At 43.9% G+C, this 16,946-nt stretch overlaps 2 protein-coding genes across 5 annotated transcripts in view; one reads left to right on the top strand and one right to left on the bottom strand.

Annotated features, from left to right (window-relative positions):
- Positions 1-16,946, bottom strand: part of GOLGA3 (golgin A3) — a 171,806-nt gene that overhangs the window by 111,918 nt on the left and 42,942 nt on the right. The window lies entirely within an intron of this gene.
- On the top strand, positions 7,509-16,836 carry PGAM5 (PGAM family member 5, mitochondrial serine/threonine protein phosphatase). 4 transcript variants are annotated; one of them, XR_008841708.1, is made up of 7 exons: positions 7,599-7,902; positions 10,855-11,033; positions 12,254-12,379; positions 12,822-12,910; positions 13,218-13,348; positions 15,116-15,670; positions 16,532-16,836. XR_008841708.1 is itself a non-coding variant. In XM_056504666.1 (6 exons), the coding sequence occupies exons 1-6, from the start codon at positions 7,646-7,648 to the stop codon at positions 15,264-15,266; spliced, it is 933 nt and encodes a 310-aa protein (XP_056360641.1). In that variant the 5' UTR covers positions 7,509-7,645; the 3' UTR covers positions 15,267-16,836. The 4 variants fall into 4 exon arrangements, 2 of the variants coding, with proteins under 2 accessions (XP_056360641.1, XP_056360640.1); XR_008841707.1 differs by having other exon boundaries at positions 13,215-13,348; XM_056504666.1 differs by having other exon boundaries at positions 7,509-7,902; positions 15,116-16,836.

Here is a 16,946-nt window from a genome sequence, read left to right as displayed (position 1 = left end):
TGGAAGAGAGGAAGAGCCACAATGCCATTTTGTCTGATCTATACCTATAGTAATTTCCAAGTTGTTACACACACACAAAAATGTACACATACATTTACCTCTATATCTGTGTGCCCAGATATTTATAAAACCAACCACAGCTTTTCAATTGTGTGTGCTGTGATTCATCAGCAGCAATAGTTTTTGGCAGGGACATAATTTCAAATCTTCTGCTGGGGATGCCTGCCAAAATGTTGTTGGACAGAGACAGGATGAGGAAAGTTATTTATAAATGGGGATAATTAGGTCCTGTGCTTATTAGTGTTGGGGATGAGACAGAAAGACGTCATGTATAGTAATGAGTATTGTAATATGAGAAGATACTCTCCATGATTTTCTGATTGTTGAGAGAAAAAAATTTTTAAAAAACCCTCTCAGGTGAAATCATTATGTACTGCTCTTAGCTATGAGATGCAGACTGGGAGTTTGTGTACTATGCTGTAGGAGAGGTCTCAAGAGTAATGGAAGCTTGGAATACTTCCACAGAATCCAGGTGCTGACTGTCATAACTAACATTAATTTCTGTTTCCTCAGTGCTGGACTTTGCATTTTGTCTTCAGGCAAAAACAAACCCTGATCAGACATAGGAACTGCATTAACTCCTCTTATGTGGAAGCAGTGCTCACAATCACACCATCAGGAGAGAGCACTGTACTGCCTGGTGCTCTGCTCATCACCTCTGTCAGCAGAGGCAAGGCTACTTCTAGTGTTCCACCAGTCAGGCAGATGTATGTTACACCCCTTTTTTTCTTCAAGAGATACTGTCACTGGGACAAATCCACCTTTCCACTGGTATTCACCCTATAGCTATAAATCCAGTGAGCACAGTGTGAAATTCCTGCCTGCAGGGTCTGGAACCTGTGCTTACACAGACTCTGCACAGCACCCAGGACACTGCTCTCAGCCAGGTACCACAGAAAAGCGGTCACACAGTGAGTCAGGAGAATAGCAATTAATATTAAAGATTTCTTAGCTCCTGGCTTTGTACCAAGATAGTGTGACTAATGTCTAAGAGACACTTAAGCACACATCTATGTTGAAACAGTTGAATATCCCATTAACTTTTCTTACTTCCAAGCTATTTGGATTGGTCTCACAATGCTTGGGATTTTTACAACCTGAAGCTCCTGAAGTCTCAAGTAAATGGTTGCTTTGGGGGTTTATGAGTTTTTCATCAGAGGTGAGGGGAAGAAATAGTCTTCAGCATTGCAGAGAGATGCTTGAAATACAAAAATGGAGTCTCTCCAAAGTCATTATTTCCCCGCACAGTGTGGGTGTTTCTAAACACTGGCACAACACTGGCAATGTCCAGTGGCTTCAGAAAGATTATTCATGTATTTAAAGGTAGGTGCAGTGTATGCAAGTACCTGGCTTGGCCTGGGCCTTGGTTCCTCTCTGAAGGGGGAGTGATGTTGGGAGAGCTCATCTGGCTAAATCACTGCCACAGCTGCTATTTCTGCCCTGTCACCAGCAGAGAATGTCACCTGTGTGGCTGAGTCTCAGACTCTCCAGACCTGGAGTTAGCATCACTTACCCCAAAAGTATTTCATCCCAGGGTTTTGCCTACACATCCTCAATGCAGCCTGTATGTGAAAACACTGCATTTAAATGCTGTTGCCAAAAAAAGAATCAGCGGAGCTTAGGCAGCCTGTGCCAAGCTCATCCCTAGGGTGATTTTTTTTGAAGTAAAGCAGGGAATATCTAAAACAGCTCCTGGCAGAGAGATAGGAAAGGACATTTGAGGGAGCTAGAATTTTGCCTTTGTATTTCTTGTAAAGCATTAAAAGGATCCTTAGAGCTAGAAATCTCCTAAAGTGTGTAATTATGTGCGTCATGGTGTCTCAGATGGTTCTGCAGGCAGAGCACTCTCCTTCCTGCTAAGGGAATTTTGCAGAGCAGTTTTTTAGTGGTTTGCAAGGGCACCTAAATGCAGTGCTGGCTTTACAGACTGCAGTGCCTAAATATTAAATGCTCAGTAGTGACAGTTGCTATCAAACACAATTGAAGCTAACACTGTCAAGACCATAACAACTATTTATTTTTCTTTCTAAAACAGAAAAATAAAGGGAAATGGTGCAAAGGGAGATCAGATGAAGTTTGCAAAAACAGCATGTGCTATTGCAGAAGCAAATTCTCACTTGCTAATCAGGATTAGAAGAAATGCCTGAGTTGTTTCATTGTTGGGAGCTATCAGCAGCACCTGTGCTTCATTAGCAAAATCAAAGTTTACTGTTATCTAAGACAAAAACGTTGGGGGGCTGGTGGTCCTTGAGGCAATAATATCAAATCCCCCTTTGTTTCCTGGAGAATGATTGCAGTGAAATACTTTGCTTATGTTTCCATTCTTTAGACCATCTGTTTCAAATTAAACCCTTCTGGCAGGATACATCATCATTTATTAGAGCGTTACATTAGATAATGCAGTGTTAGTACGGCTGTTACAAACCCTTAGTTTCATGACTGTGACTTCAGGGATAGAACTGAAGTGTTTACTTAATGAAAGGGCCAGAGACTGTTAATAAAACTGGTTTTCCAGTTCAGAAATGACTTTTTTTATAGGTCTTTCACAATTACATTTCTGGTGTGTCTTGATCTGCATCTGAATGTGTTTGGTAGAGTGAAAACTTCTGGTTTTAGATGACTGAAAGCAAAGGTACTGAGAAGGACTTGTCATTAACAAACTGTGAGACACCTAAGGCTGGAAACACAATCCCTGCCCATGATGGGGTGACAGCCATTTCCAGAAATCTCCAATGCCCTGTAGCATTCAAGGCACACCCCATGTGATTCTAGAGCACACAAAGATCTGTCAGGTTACACCCCCACATCTGAGTGAATTTTCTGTACTTTTATTCTTGTCCTCTGTAGAAACAATTTTTTTTATGCTTTCTGTCAGAGGTAATCTTCAAATGCCAATAGACAGAAGACAGGCCTTGGTCCTAGAACTGTCTTGGCCTGTTGCTGTCTCAGCCATCTGGGGACAGTTTAAGAAGTCCAAGACGTTGCAAGGAGACTTTTTGTTTTTTCATTTCTCAGTCCCAGTGTACTAAAGAGGCTCACCCAACCCTTACTAAAGGAGTAGGGAAAGCGATTCAGTCCCAGGCAACAAGAGCAGTTCCTTATAGGTGTATTTGAGATACTTCAGTATAACAGTGATGCCCACTGTTACTAAAAAAATTCTTTCAATCTACTTCAATTAGAAAGATGGTGACTGTGAGAGGAAAATTAAGAAATAGATTAATCATTCATGATATAAAGACTTTGTATCCTTTAGATAAGGCGAAGCCTGCTTTTAAATATGCTTACAGAGAGTGTGCCTGGGGAAGAGGACAAGTCTTTCATCTCAACTAAGCTTCTAATTTTTTTTCTGGTTAAAGGAAATCTGAAGAATCGTCTAGTAGATGATTCACAACACCTAGATTAAATTCAAGATCTGAATCACTGCTATAATATATATATGTAGAGTTTCTTTCATGCCACGATCTCCCAAAATTTTGTGCTGTATTTAACCAACACAGTATTTGCCCTGATTACCCTTCAGTGATGCAGTCAGACACAGTCAGGGAGCCAACATCTCCTTCAAAATCTTTTTTCCTTTAACTGATCAAATTGTACTTACCAAAGTTGCTTAAAACCAATATTCTCTCTTGCTCCATTAAAAAAAATTATTAAATGAGCTTTAGTAGCATCATTTTATAACCCCAAAGTTTAGTGTTTTATTTAAATGTTGCAGAGTCTGAAGCAGGCCAGGATGACATGAAAATTTCCTTCAGGAAGGCCAGCAGTAAATCCACAGTGTATGTCTGAATACATGTGGTTCAAATGACATAATGTTAACTTTTTTTCGCTCTCTGTTGCTCTTTCAAGAATGAATTTACTTCTTTTTATTTTATTTTTTTTACATTGGGAAGGTGATACATGGTGAGTAAAAATTTTTGAGGTCCTGGAAGATGCTTTTAAAAACCACATTTTCCTTGTTTCAAATGCTCTTTTATTACTGTGTTTTGTCTTAAAAAAAAAAAAAAAAAAAAAAAAAAAAAAAAGCCTGAAAGTTCATAAACTTTGCTTGCCAGTTGTAGGCTAGAGACCTGCCCTTGCTCTCCCTGAAGCTAATGGTAAAACATCCAAACACTGACTCATCCCTGGGCTGATCCAAGTCCCATCCAGAGATGAGTTGTTTGTATTCCTGGTGAAGGTAACCCTGAGGGCTTCTGTGGGGCTGCTTTTGCCACAGGGTTTTCTGCCTGCCAGGGGAAAACATTTGTTGGGCCCCACCTGTGCTGACCTTTCTGCCAACCTTTCTCTGGCTTTCTGACTTTTCTTTTTTTTGCTCTGATCACAGCACAGTTCAGAGGCTGCCCTAACCTTGGGCATCCTCCTTGAAAGTATCTGTGCATCAAACCACAGAAATGGGATAAGCCCCTGGGAATCATCCCTGAGGATTGGACCTATGGCACAAGCATTTACTGTTTTTGCTAACAGAATAATTCCATTAGTGGGCATCAGTAGGTTGTTATCCTCTTACATGGATTTTCTGCTTACTGATGAAATACAACACAATAAAACTGGATTACAATAGCAGCAATATAAATACGTATAAAAAGAACAAAGGAAGAAACTGGGTAGTTATTGATGGAATACAGGACTGTATATTCAAGCTAGTGGTAACCTTCAACAAATTATTTGTGGAGTTTTTTTTTTTTTTTATCTAATTGAATTGCAAGTTTTAAAAAGTGGTAAACATAATCTAATTAAAAATAACATTTTTGGACATACTGAGGAAAATCTAAGGTAATCTCAAAAGACCTTTGAGCATAAATTGTCTAAGTGTATTAGTACCTAGCCCAAGCAAAAATAAACTGCAGAATGGAGTACAGGCACAGTAGATTCCTGATGGTGAAGTATTAGTGCAGAAGAATGACAGCCAAAATGCAGCACTGAGGCAAACAATCAATATTATCCGTTTTCATTTTCTAGCATAATGAGATTACCCATACGTTCAGCAACACTTTTTTGTGCTGGGGAAACAATTTTGACTTAACAACAGTCAGAAACTTTTCTGGTGGTGAGCAGAGCTCAGCCCTGGTGCATTTGGTGACACTGCTATGCACTCCAGAAACTTGCCTGTGCTTATTGCTGGGATTTTGACCTGAAATGGAAGTTACTTGTGCAAACAACACACCTCAAGTAGCACTGAAATTTCAAATGGAACCATATTATTTTAAAATTCAGTTCAAACAAGTGAGAGGTTTATCAGGAATTGTTTTATTTGTCCGATCCAGCTTCAGCCTGTCCCTGTCCCCAAGTGAGTGATGGTGTCTGGTGCAGGTCTTTCCTCCTTTTGTGAGATGCTGGAGATCAAATGGGATTCAGGTTAGAGGGCAGGCTGGAGAGGAAGAGATAGGACACAAGTGGGAGCATTTAATGGAGAATAAGTATTACTAGGGATAAAAGAGAAAAGGCATTACGGAAGAAAATATTTAGAAAGCATTTGCATGACTTTGGGAGAGTGAGTCCTGGGGAAAAGAGACCATGCTACTTTAGGAGGAAACGGATGCGAGGTTTTTTCTTGTGGGCTCTTGGTAAGAAAGAACATATGCAGTATAAACCCTCACACCTGCTTATATAATAAGATAAAATGAAGACAAATAATAAAATCAACATTTTAAAGCTATATAAGAAGAACCAGAAAGCTGAGTATCTTAAATACAGAGAATGAGCAGGCAAGAAGGATAAAGCAGGGTGTACAGCAGATTTTCATCAGGGTCTTCTTTACATATGTGACCCCTGGGAGCCACAGTTGGTCTGTGAAATGCCCCAGAGCCAAAGGACCTGTGCTTCAGTCAGATGTGTCTCGTCTGCACCATATGTGTGTGAGACAGAGACACGGAGTGGTGGGCAGGGGAAAGACACTCTGCTGGAAAAGCTGGAAGGTGGCTTAACTTAAGAGCATTTTTTTTTTGGGCAGGCACAGTGTCCTTGTACCTCTGCTGTCAGTGCCACAGGAGGCTGAGCCTAACTCCAGGGCTTGGGGGAACACATCTCTATGTGCTCGGCAGGGACGGGCTCTGATCTCAGTGGCTCCAGAGTCACTCACACTGCTTGAAATCTGGCAGCTGGAAACTGTCTGCCCAGCTGGCTTGTTAGTGGAATAACAGGAATAGTATTATAGAATTTGTGCTGTGGGGGATGTGGGTATGGAGTTGGAGCTTGAACAGGTGGACAGAGACAGGAATGGTAAGAATGCATAATTAAATAAGCAAAGGCTGGATAATGGAATCTGTAGAAACTGCTGGCATCCCAAGGTCCACATTCAGCAGCAGTTCTGACACCATTTGCAAACTACTGAATCTGACAGGTAGAAACCAGTGCTGAATTTGGGATGTCAGCTCAGAAAAAGGGGACTCTGTTCTGATTCTCTCTCCCTGAGGCCTCTGTTGTGAGGGTAAGACAGCACCATTGGCCATCCACGGGTAACTAACATTCCAGTGTGAGGTAATTAACATTCCAGTTCCACCTGTCTTTCTTCTGCACAAGGCAGTATGTGGAGCTGTAAGGAGATCTGGCTTCTGAAGGGAGTCTCCCTGTGAAGAGGGGAGCAGAGTTCAGGTCAGAGGCACAAGAGGGACAGAATGCCCAGGCAGGTGCTGCCAGCTCAGTTCTGCTGAACCCACCTGGCTGGTAACCACTTTTATTTCCCAAAATGCAGGTTCCTGGTTTCCAGTGCCAGGGACCAGTGCTGCCTATAAGAGATCAATTCCTGTGTGACAGAATCACAGAATAGCTGAGGTTTGAAGAGACCTCTAGAGATCATCCATCCAACCCCCCGGCCAAAGCAGGGTCACTGAGAGCAGGTGACACAGGAATGCATCCAGGTGGGTTTGGAATGGCTCCAGACCAGGAGACCCCACGACCTCCCTGGGCAGCTGTTCAGGGCTCTGCTGCCCTCAGTGTAAAGAAGTTCTTCCTCGTGTTGAGGCGAAACTTTTTGTATTTCAGTTTAAGGCCACTGATCCTTATCCTACCACTGGGCACCAGTGAAAAAGAGTCTTCTCTTCAGACTAAACAGGCCCAGTTCCCAGTCTGCCCTCATAAGAGATGCTTCAGACCCCTCATCATCTTTGCGGTCTCTGCCGGTCCCTCTCCAGTAACTCCTGATCTTTGTTGTACTGAGGAGCAGCTGGACACTGTGATAAGGCTCAGGGCTTATAATTAAATATGACGGACTTGGCACGGGTTAGTGGTTGGACTCAACGTACAGGTCTGTCCCACCCTGAAGGACTGGTCACCGCACCAAGCGATTAAAGCAGGCAGGGCTGGCGGGGATCCCCTACCAGCCCCACGCGGTGAACCGGACTGGGGCGGGAGCCGGTTTGGGAGCGGCCAGGCAGCACCAGCCCCCGGGCCCGGCCTTCGGCGGGCGCAGCTCCGTGGGCACCGCAGCTGGGGGAGAGGAGAGGGGCTGGGCCGGTCCCGTGAGAGGCTGTGAGGGTCTGTGGGGTCCGCGCAGCCCCCTGCTCCCCGTTCGCGGAGGAATCTTGTCCCGCAGCGCGCTCCGTCCGAGGCGGGGCGGGCTCGCCGGTGAGGGGCACGCGGCCGCCCCGCCATGTCGGTCCGCCGCGCCCTGGCGCTCGCCGCCTGCGGGCTGGCGGGCGGCTCCGTCCTCCTCTCCGCCGTCGTCGTGGGCAAGCAGCCGGCCCGCGGCAGTGGCGATAGCGAGCCGCGCCCGGCGGGCTCCGCCGTGCCCTCCGCCGCGCCTCCCGGCTTGCTGCTTCTGCCGCCCACCGCCTCCTGCCCGCCGACCGCCGGCTGGATCGAGAGACCCACCGGCAGCGGCAGCTACTGGGACAGCAACTGGGACAGGTGGGCGCGGCTGGGCTGCGGTGGTGTGGCCGCCTGCTCCCGGGGAGGTCGCGGCTGCGGTGAGGGGCCGGGGGCTCGGGGGCGGCGGGAGCTGCCCTGAGCTCGTCTCCGGAGCCCCGTAGGGGAGCGGGCTCGGGGCGGGGCACGGCCCCTCGGGGCAGGGAGCGCCCGGGCCCCCGCAGGGGCAGCCCGGCACAGCCCCGAGGCGAGGCGGGGAACCAGGACCCGTTCCCCCGTGAAATTCCGTGTGGTGACCTGCTCAGAGCAGAATCCTCCTGAAGTTCGTGGACACCCGTGGAACGCTGGAGCACCCGAGTGCTCTGAGGGATGTGCTGGCACTGGGTTTTGTTCACACAGCTCCTAGACTTACCCTGTGCAGATCTCTTTATTCTGATGCTTTCAGCCTCAGGCTTGTGGTAAATGTAAGCACTGGGCAGAAGCGTGTCTTTTTTTTTTTTTTTTTTTTTTTTTTTTAAGCCATTTCTCGATGTTGCTGTGTGTCTGCAGCAGGGTTTTTCAGCTCCGTGTGGATGCCAAGTGCTCTCACGTGCTGGGCAGGCACTGGGCCTGCTGCTCATCAGGCTGCCTGGGCTTAAATCCTTGTAAAGCCATTCGCGTTCTTCAGCACCGAAATACATTCACGCAAGGGTTCACTGCATTTTTTTCTGAGTCTTTAATTAGAATGTGCATATATCTGCATGGAGCTTTGGCTCGTTTAGCTTCGGTCTGGTAGAATTATCTCCCGGGGGAGACTTATGTCAGGCTCCAGTTTAATCATAGTAAATCCAAACCTAAGCACTAACAGATTTTTATTGTGTAATGCATCGTTTTGATTTTTGAGAGGCTAGAGGATCAAGCGCTCATGTAAATAGGGCTATGTACACCCCGGTAATAAAAATAATACCTTTATTTAATAAGGTTACAGCTGGTTACACAGTTATACTGAGGGGCGTACTAAAGCTGCTTGTTTAACAGCACCTCCAGGCCTTCCTGATTCTGCTAAATGGTTGATTTTCAGCAAGGATTCTAAAGTACTTTCAGACTCAAGTATTTTTTTTAAACCAATCTGGGAAGTAGAGGTTGTGCTGTAAGTTACAGAGCTGTCACCATTGCCTGAACAAACATGGCCAGATAATACTTCCTAGGAGCTCAGGATAGCGAGTCGCCATTTGTCACAGTGTGCAAACAGTGGCAGTGGAATAAATATATTACCCCAGATCGATTTGTTTTCTGCTATTTCTGGTCTGCCCATTGGTGTGCTGTGGCTTAGGTTGTGCCTGCTTGAAATCTTAGTCTTGAGTTTTGGATGTTGTTGGCAGAAGCACTTAATGTGCAAAGTTGTTAAATGGCTTATAAATACACAGAATATCTGAATTACTGCTCTTTGGGTGCAGGGAATGTTTAGAAAGTCAAGTCGTGAGCAGATAACCATATTCTTAAATACTCTTAACTACAAATGGCTTTTCAAGTTTGAAACAAACAAATGCAAATACCAAACTTGGTATTGGTCTGATAGGGTATCACACTTGGAATGTTGTTCTCTGCCACTTGCACAGGAATTGTGCAGCTCAGTTCTCAAAGATAGATCTAGTTTCATTCATGTGGAATACTTCATGGCAGACATCAGATGAGTTATTCCCCTTGCTGCTTTACAAATGTGCTTCAATTGATTTTAGAGATTTTTTTTCCTATTGTATCTTGCTAGCAATATAGTTTCCTGTGAATCAAAACTGAAATAGCAATAGAACTTCTTGTTACTAGACTATTGTTTCATTTTTAATGCCTTCCTGAACTTTTAACAGCTTGAGGAATGTGTAGAGTCTCATTGTCTAATGGAAATCATGTGTTCAGTAAAGCAAAATGGAAGCAGGAGGGCCTTGCACAGCCAGTTTTGCTGTGAGAAATAGGTGTGGGAAGCAGCAATTTTCTGTGAACCAATGACTTTGCCCTAAACGGAATAAAAATTATTTTTCATTAATATAATCAAATAAACAAGTTTAATAACAGAAGAAGTGAGGTGTGATAGGAATAAAATATGCTCTGAGGTGGAGTGACATAGAAAAGGATTTGTATTAATGGGGTGGAGGATCAGTGCAGAGGCCCAGACTAAGGTGGGGAAGGTTTGGGCAGGGTTAGTGCCAGTGTGGGAGATCTGTAGCACTAAACCTGTGATAGCAGAGAGAGGGGAAGGTGCCCATGTCCTCAGAGGAACTGGGTCAGCTGTCTGGGTGATGTGCAGAGCAGGGTGCTTGTGTGCACTGTGACAAGTGGAAGAGAGATTAAAGTGGCTTGAGGGGAGAGTGCTGAAAAAGATGAAAGGATAAATGAAACATTCCAGGCTGAAAAATAAAAAAGTTTTACTGGAGAGACCTGATGTGGCCTAATTTAAGCAGAAAATAATTCTCAGTGTGCACTGCAGAAGGCTGGAGTCTTTCTAGGATGTTGTGGGGAAGGATGGAGGGAGTGATTTTTTTTTTAGTCATTTGATGTAAATGTTATTGATGAAGTGCAAATTTTGTAGGTGTTATCACAGGCCTTTTAGATATGGAGCATTTTCTTTCTTTAATGGTCAGTCAGCACCTTTTCCTCTTTTCCTGGATGTCCTTCCTGGTTAATTTTTCTTGTCAAAAACCTTGCTGTTATACCCTACAAGTTTTTCTGTTGCTCATTGCTTTTATTTCCCAATAATTAATTCAGGTGGCTGGCACTAAGGGGCAAATTTACCTATGTCAAATTACACGTTTTACACCCATTACATTAACTTTTTTTTCATGCAGGTTTTTTTTACTTTTCACACAAAGGTTTGAATCAGTTTCATGATACAAGTGGCTAAATTGTCAGTTTTAGTTCTTCAGCTATGTCTGAAATTAAGGCAAGACTATATACCTGTAAAATTCCCCTGCCTCTTAGTCTCCCCTATCTAAAAATGACTCTTTGCATGTGTTTGTTTAGACGTGAACCACTGGCTCTTATCAACCTCAAAAAGAAGAATGAAGAAACAGGGGAAGAAGAACTTGCTGCTCGCTTAGATCACTGCAAAGCAAAAGCCACCAGACACATCTTCCTTATCCGTCACTCCCAGTATAATTTGGATGGCCGGGCTGATAAAGACAGAACTCTGACCCCACTGGGTAGGTAGCACTAGCAGCATCATACTTTGCATTTTGAGGAAATTATTTTTTACCTGATGAGTACAGGTCTAACTCAGCACTGTTCTGGGTCTTGCTGCCAAACCTTAATCTACTTTCTCTATTCCTTTCTGGCAGAAAGATGTCATGAATTAGTTTGTTTTCTTCAGTTTTGATCCAAACAATAAGATGTGATTTAAAGAGTTCTAAACTCGCTCAGCTGTAAAGAAACTTGTCAAAGGAGATTCTAAATTATCTTAAGGTTGCTTGAGCAAATTTTCTTGCCAGCTGATGTAATTTCTAGGGGCTGAGGCTTTTAAACTTCATCCACTGACATGGATTTTTCCTGTGTTTCTTTTAATTTAATCTGCTGATTTATTAAAAAAAGAACACCTCTTGACTTTCAGCTGGAGTGTTTATAATTAAGCACATAGCACTTTTGCTGCTGTCACTGTTCCTGGGAGTATAGCTAATCACTTACATGAAATGGGGATAACCTTTGTCTTAATCTTAACTCACTGATCCTGTGACTAAGTCTCAAATGCTAATTAGTATTATTTTTAATAATGTATTTTAAAAGCAGTGAACACTTCCTCGATTATATATGTGCCAATACTGTTTTCAGAGAGGGAAGAATTATTACTGTGGACTTTTTTATTCCACCCACATCTCAATTACTGGTGTGCAAACAGTAGTGAAATGCTACTTGCAGGCCTCAAATGCTGTCTTAAACTGGTAACAAAGCATAATGTTAATCCTGTCTCATCCTGTGCCTTAAGTAAGTGACTTAACCTGTCTGTTGTCTTTTCACCTGCCTGCCTGAAAGGTGGGATGAACATTCCTGAGGCTGCCCACGTGCTGTGAACTGTGCCAAGCTGGTGTTGCCTTCATGAACAACAACAGTGTCAGGCCTGAGGGGGTTCTTGCTTCCTGGGGATGGGGCTAGCAGGGATATTGAGTACTTCAGTGAAAGTTGCTGAATATCAAGTTTTGGGGTTGGGTTTTTTTTATAAGTGAAACAAACCATTTTTTTTCTACTGGTGGAAGTATGACTTGAAATTGTCCAACCAGTAAGCTTTGCCCAAGTAGTGGCTCTGATGAAAGGAAAGGAAAAAGCCTGACATTAATGTAGACCTTCTATGCCTCCTGGACAGCTCTCTTGGTAGTTTGCTGGGTTGCTAATGGGAGTGCCACCCATTTATATAACAAATGTGCTTTTTAAGGTCGAGAGCAGGCTGAACTGACTGGACGCAGGCTGGCAAGTTTGGGATTAAAATTTGATCAGATTATCCACTCCTCCATGACTAGAGCAACTGAAACAACTGAAATTATAAGCAAACATCTCCCAGGTAAAAGACTTCCCTTAATTTTTCATTGTCTTCTGATCCTTAAAACTGGTTCCAGTAGAATTCTAAGCTTGTCCTTAAAATTGAGATGTTATTTAGCCATTTCCCAGCCCTGTTTGAATGTCTGTATTTATAAAGAAACCTACAGCTGTAATTCTGCTTGTTTCCAGTTTATCTTTTAAAGTTCAAATACACTTTCTCAAAGTGTAACAGACAGGGAAAACAGCTTGCTGTTCTGTTCAGTTGGAATAAGTTGTCTTGGCAAAACAGTTTTGTTGGAGAGTTTCACATCCCTTGACACAAGTGTGTAGACTAAAATGAACTTTAGGATGGAGAGTAAACCTTCCTCAGAGAAAGACTGAGAAATGTATTGATTGTACAGTTGTGGGGCTGTTTATAAGGGCCTGTGAACAAATCCTTTCTGAATGTGTATCTAATATTTCAGGAGTTAAAAAAATCAGTACTGATCTGCTGAGAGAGGGAGCACCTATAGAACCAGACCCTCCAGTCTCCCACTGGAAACCAGAAGCTGTGGTAATTTTTCTTTAAAGTTTTTTTTTGTTTATGGTTTGGGGTTTTTTTTCAGTATACTCTGTATGGACAATAGCAATAACTTGCAGTGTCTAAGCTGATGTTTATTATCACAGCCCTTAGATAACTGCATTCTTTCCTCCTCCTCAGTAAGTGTGCAGAACAGTTAAAACAGCCTGCAGTCCTTGAGCATTAGTTGAGCCCCAGGTGTGCACCACAGTAAGCAGCTCTTGAGGAGATGAGGCCCCAGGGACACAGGCTCAGTGCTGCTGTGAGCTGTGTGTAACTGTCACCTTGGTGCCTCCAGCAGTATTATGAAGATGGAGCTCGAATCGAGGCTGCTTTTCGGAACTTCATCCACAGAGCTGATGCCAAGCAGGAGGAAGACAGCTACGAGATCTTCGTGTGCCACGCCAACGTCATCCGCTACATCGTGTGCAGGTACCTGCTCACCTGGGCTGCTCAGGGAGCCTTCACTCCAACAGGCCTGGCTTGTGGCACCACTGAGGGAGGAGAGGAGTTGATTTTATTTCTTTGAAATGGGTGGAAATCAGTGCCTGCATTGTAAGCAGTTGTTTCTGCATCTTCATCAAGGTACATTTGAAAATGAGAACACTTTCATTCTAATTCTAAAGTAAAAATGGCTAAGCCAGTGAAACTTAATCTTTTTTGTACATCTGGACAGTTACTTTACTATATGCTTCTGCTTCCATAAACCTGAGGGTAGTGCCTGCTGGAAAAGATTACAGATACATGCATTAGTGGATGCATCTCTTTGAAGTGACATGAATTCAAACTTACATATTTAAAGATTGATTCAGTTTTGGGAATTCTTTACTAATGAGTATTTTTGAGTGATGTTCAAGTTGCATTAGTGTATATTTGCAGTAACATCTAGTATTGGATCAAGGGGAGAGTGGATCTTTCCGATAATATCAAGGTTGTTCATAAAGGAGAAAACAGTTCTGGATCTTTGCCTGTCTCTGTATCCAGTCAGCTGAGTCTGCTTTATTCCTATTCCCCATCAATAAAGCACTGTCTGTAAGGTAATTTGTCGTGAGCAGGACAGATGTGATTAAACTTTAATCTGATCAATACTTACAGCAGTTTCAGTTAGCTTTATTTAGCTGAGCTAGGTAAATGCTGGCCTGTCTGCTCTGTGGGCTGCTTTAGAGCTTTCCAATATTGCTATACTTGAAATTATCGATCAGGTAAACAGAATATTCCTTCCTGTGCTAAAAAATACCATGTTGTTCCTGCCAAGGCTTTTCTGAAATATTTACATGCTTTTTCTCTTTGCTGTTGTTTTCCTCTTCATTTTAATGTCTCTTCTGTGCCTTTGATTCCAGGCAATCTGATAGCACAGTTGAACACAATCCATGTAACATTTCCTTCAAATCTAGCTTGGCTGTAGCTGGTATTTAATTTCTTTAATTTCTGCAGGACTGTCATAAGAGCCAAAACCAAGTTATTCCTCAGTATCAAAGGCAAAAGCTGTTTGAGGCAACATGGTGTTTTTTGCAGCTGTTGCATACAATTGATGTTGCTCCTGAGACTGAGTTAGGAAATTCAGAATGGCTGCAGACCACAGCTGTGATGCTGTGTTTCTGTGGAGGGCATAAGGTACTTTTCCTTGTCCTTCCTGGAGAATGATGGAAGATAGTTCTGGTGAATTTCTTCTCTAGGCACCTGCAAGGACACTGGAGGGAATCCTGTATCGCTGCCTCTGCTGTGGAGGCGTGGATGAAATGGAGTGTGACAGTCACTGCCACATCCACCTGGTCCCTGCTGAGGCAGCCCTTGGGGGCTGAGCCAGCTCTGCCCTGTGCCACCTTCACAGGTGCTGGAGCCTGGGCCATGCCCTGCCCGGTTTGTGATGGGGCTGCTCAGCACTCCTGGCACTGCATTTGAGCTGCTGCCTTCTGTCCACTTGAAATAATCCTGTCAGCAGTAATCACACCCATCTGCTGGACCCTGCTTAGCCAAGTGCACTCTTGGCCCCAGTCCTGTTACCAATGCTGTGGTTTTATGGCACTTCCACAAGGAAAGGCTTTTTTCCAAGGCTGACTGGGGGCATTGGTATGCACTGCACAATGCCCACCAATTTTCCCCCCTGCTTCCCCCCCTTATCTGGGACACAAGGTGATGCTGTGAGGGCTTGTTAATGAACTGTTGAGGAATGATTCATGTCTGTGTTTCTGTCACCAGAGCACTGCAGTTCCCCCCAGAAGGCTGGCTGCGCCTGTCTCTCAACAACGGCAGCATCACTCACTTGGTGATACGTCCCAACGGCAGAGTGGCCCTGCGAACACTGGGTGACACAGGTTTCATGCCTCCAGACAAAATCACACGCACCTGAGTGAGCTAAATGGATGGATGGCTGTCCAGGAACTGCCTCTAGTCTCTTTGCACTAGCACATTCTGCTACAGTACCACTAGGTTTTTATTACATTGGGGTGTGATGCTGTCTTAAAATGTCCCTTAGCCCCATTCCTCCTTCATATTCATATCTGCCTTTCACTCCAGAAAAGAAGAAACCATTGTAAGCCTGAACATGTCCAGTACTTAAGTATTCCTCAAAACTCAAAGCTGAGCTGTGGAATACAGGTTGAATGTCTGCTCAGCAGTTGCAAGAGCACTGACTTTTCCCCCACCCTGCTGTGAATTTCTCTAACCAAAGCTTGCTCCTGTGGGTATTCTTCTTGTGCAGGAAAGCGATTGGTGTGGGAACAGCCTTCCTTCACACTGCAGCTAAAACAAAAGGTGAGCCAGCTTGTTCCAGCTCCTGCAGAAGTGACAAACAGGGTATTCTGCAGTCTTAAGGACAAAGGGATAAAGCTTCAGTTTTTGTAAGCTGTTGAAGTGTGTATGTTGATGTTGCGTCATTGTTCCCCTCTGCCCCCAAAAAGCCCATGTAAACTGTGCCTGGAGGTTATGAGCATAAAAGAAAGAGGGTAAAAACCCATTTGCCTCAGAGCTGTGGTGCTAGAACTAACTAACTGCTGCTTATATCAAGTGTTCCACCATCCTCAGGATGTCCTTTAAGATGTTAAGAATATTTTTCAGTCTTGTAAAGCCTTTAACCAAAACATGGTCTGGAGAGGGCTGTAGGGATGAGATTGTAACAGTAAGATAGGAGGAAAGGAAAGCAGCAGTCTTCTCAAAGTGTATTCAGTTACTGACATATTTTTGAGTGCTTTTTCCCATTGATTTGTGTTGGTTGATACCTTACTTTCAGAGTAGAACAATACCACCATGGAGTTCAGGGTAGTGATACTGCAGGTTAGAGGTCCTGCAGCACTGGAGCAAACCACTATTGCCAGAACGGTGAGGAGGTGGCCATGAGACAGCTTGTCTAGGGCAACTGTCTAGGACAGGGACTGGGCAGAATGCTCCAAGTGCCTCCTTCAAACAGCTCTGACACTGCTGGACTTGTGGAAGGGGAAGGCTCAGAAGCGTTCTGAAGCTTGCTGGGCACCTGAATCGATGTAGAAACTTGGTTCAGTTAATAGGTGGATGCTTGGGAAATCTGATCACATGCATTGTGTGCCTGGGGGAGAGAACACAGATTGCAGGACAGCAAGCAGAAATAGGACAGCAGACATAACTTAACTTGTTTGACAGATTCTCTGATCAGTAAGGATGTTGATGAGATTCTGGACATCTGTCAGAGCTGCATGAAGCATAATCAGGGCACACAACCTACAGAGAAGAGGATTTAAAGGCTTGATAATGAACTGCTGCTACATCAGGATACCTTCAAGGAACAGGGACTGGTAGGGAACAAACTGATTGTTGTGTAGTGTAAGATATGGAGAGCAAGAGGAACCCATCATGATGTATCTCTCATTGATGAAATGAGAATAATTTATCAGTTTTTGTCTATTAACTTTTTAAAAGTTTTGAATAAAATACTTGGTCTGTCTTTCTTTCCTGTCTCTTCAGCTGAATAGCTGCATGGGCAGCTGTAGCAAGTGTGGCTGGAGCTCTGCAGGGACTGCTGGTGCAGGACCTGTTGTGTCCTAACAGCTCTTTCACC

The sequence above is a fragment of the Oenanthe melanoleuca genome, chromosome 15 (genome assembly GCF_029582105.1).
Source record: "Oenanthe melanoleuca isolate GR-GAL-2019-014 chromosome 15, OMel1.0, whole genome shotgun sequence".
Classification (NCBI taxonomy): Eukaryota; Metazoa; Chordata; class Aves; order Passeriformes; family Muscicapidae; genus Oenanthe; species Oenanthe melanoleuca.
Note: the sequence above shows the minus strand (reverse complement) of the source record. Positions and strands in the feature narration are given on the sequence as shown.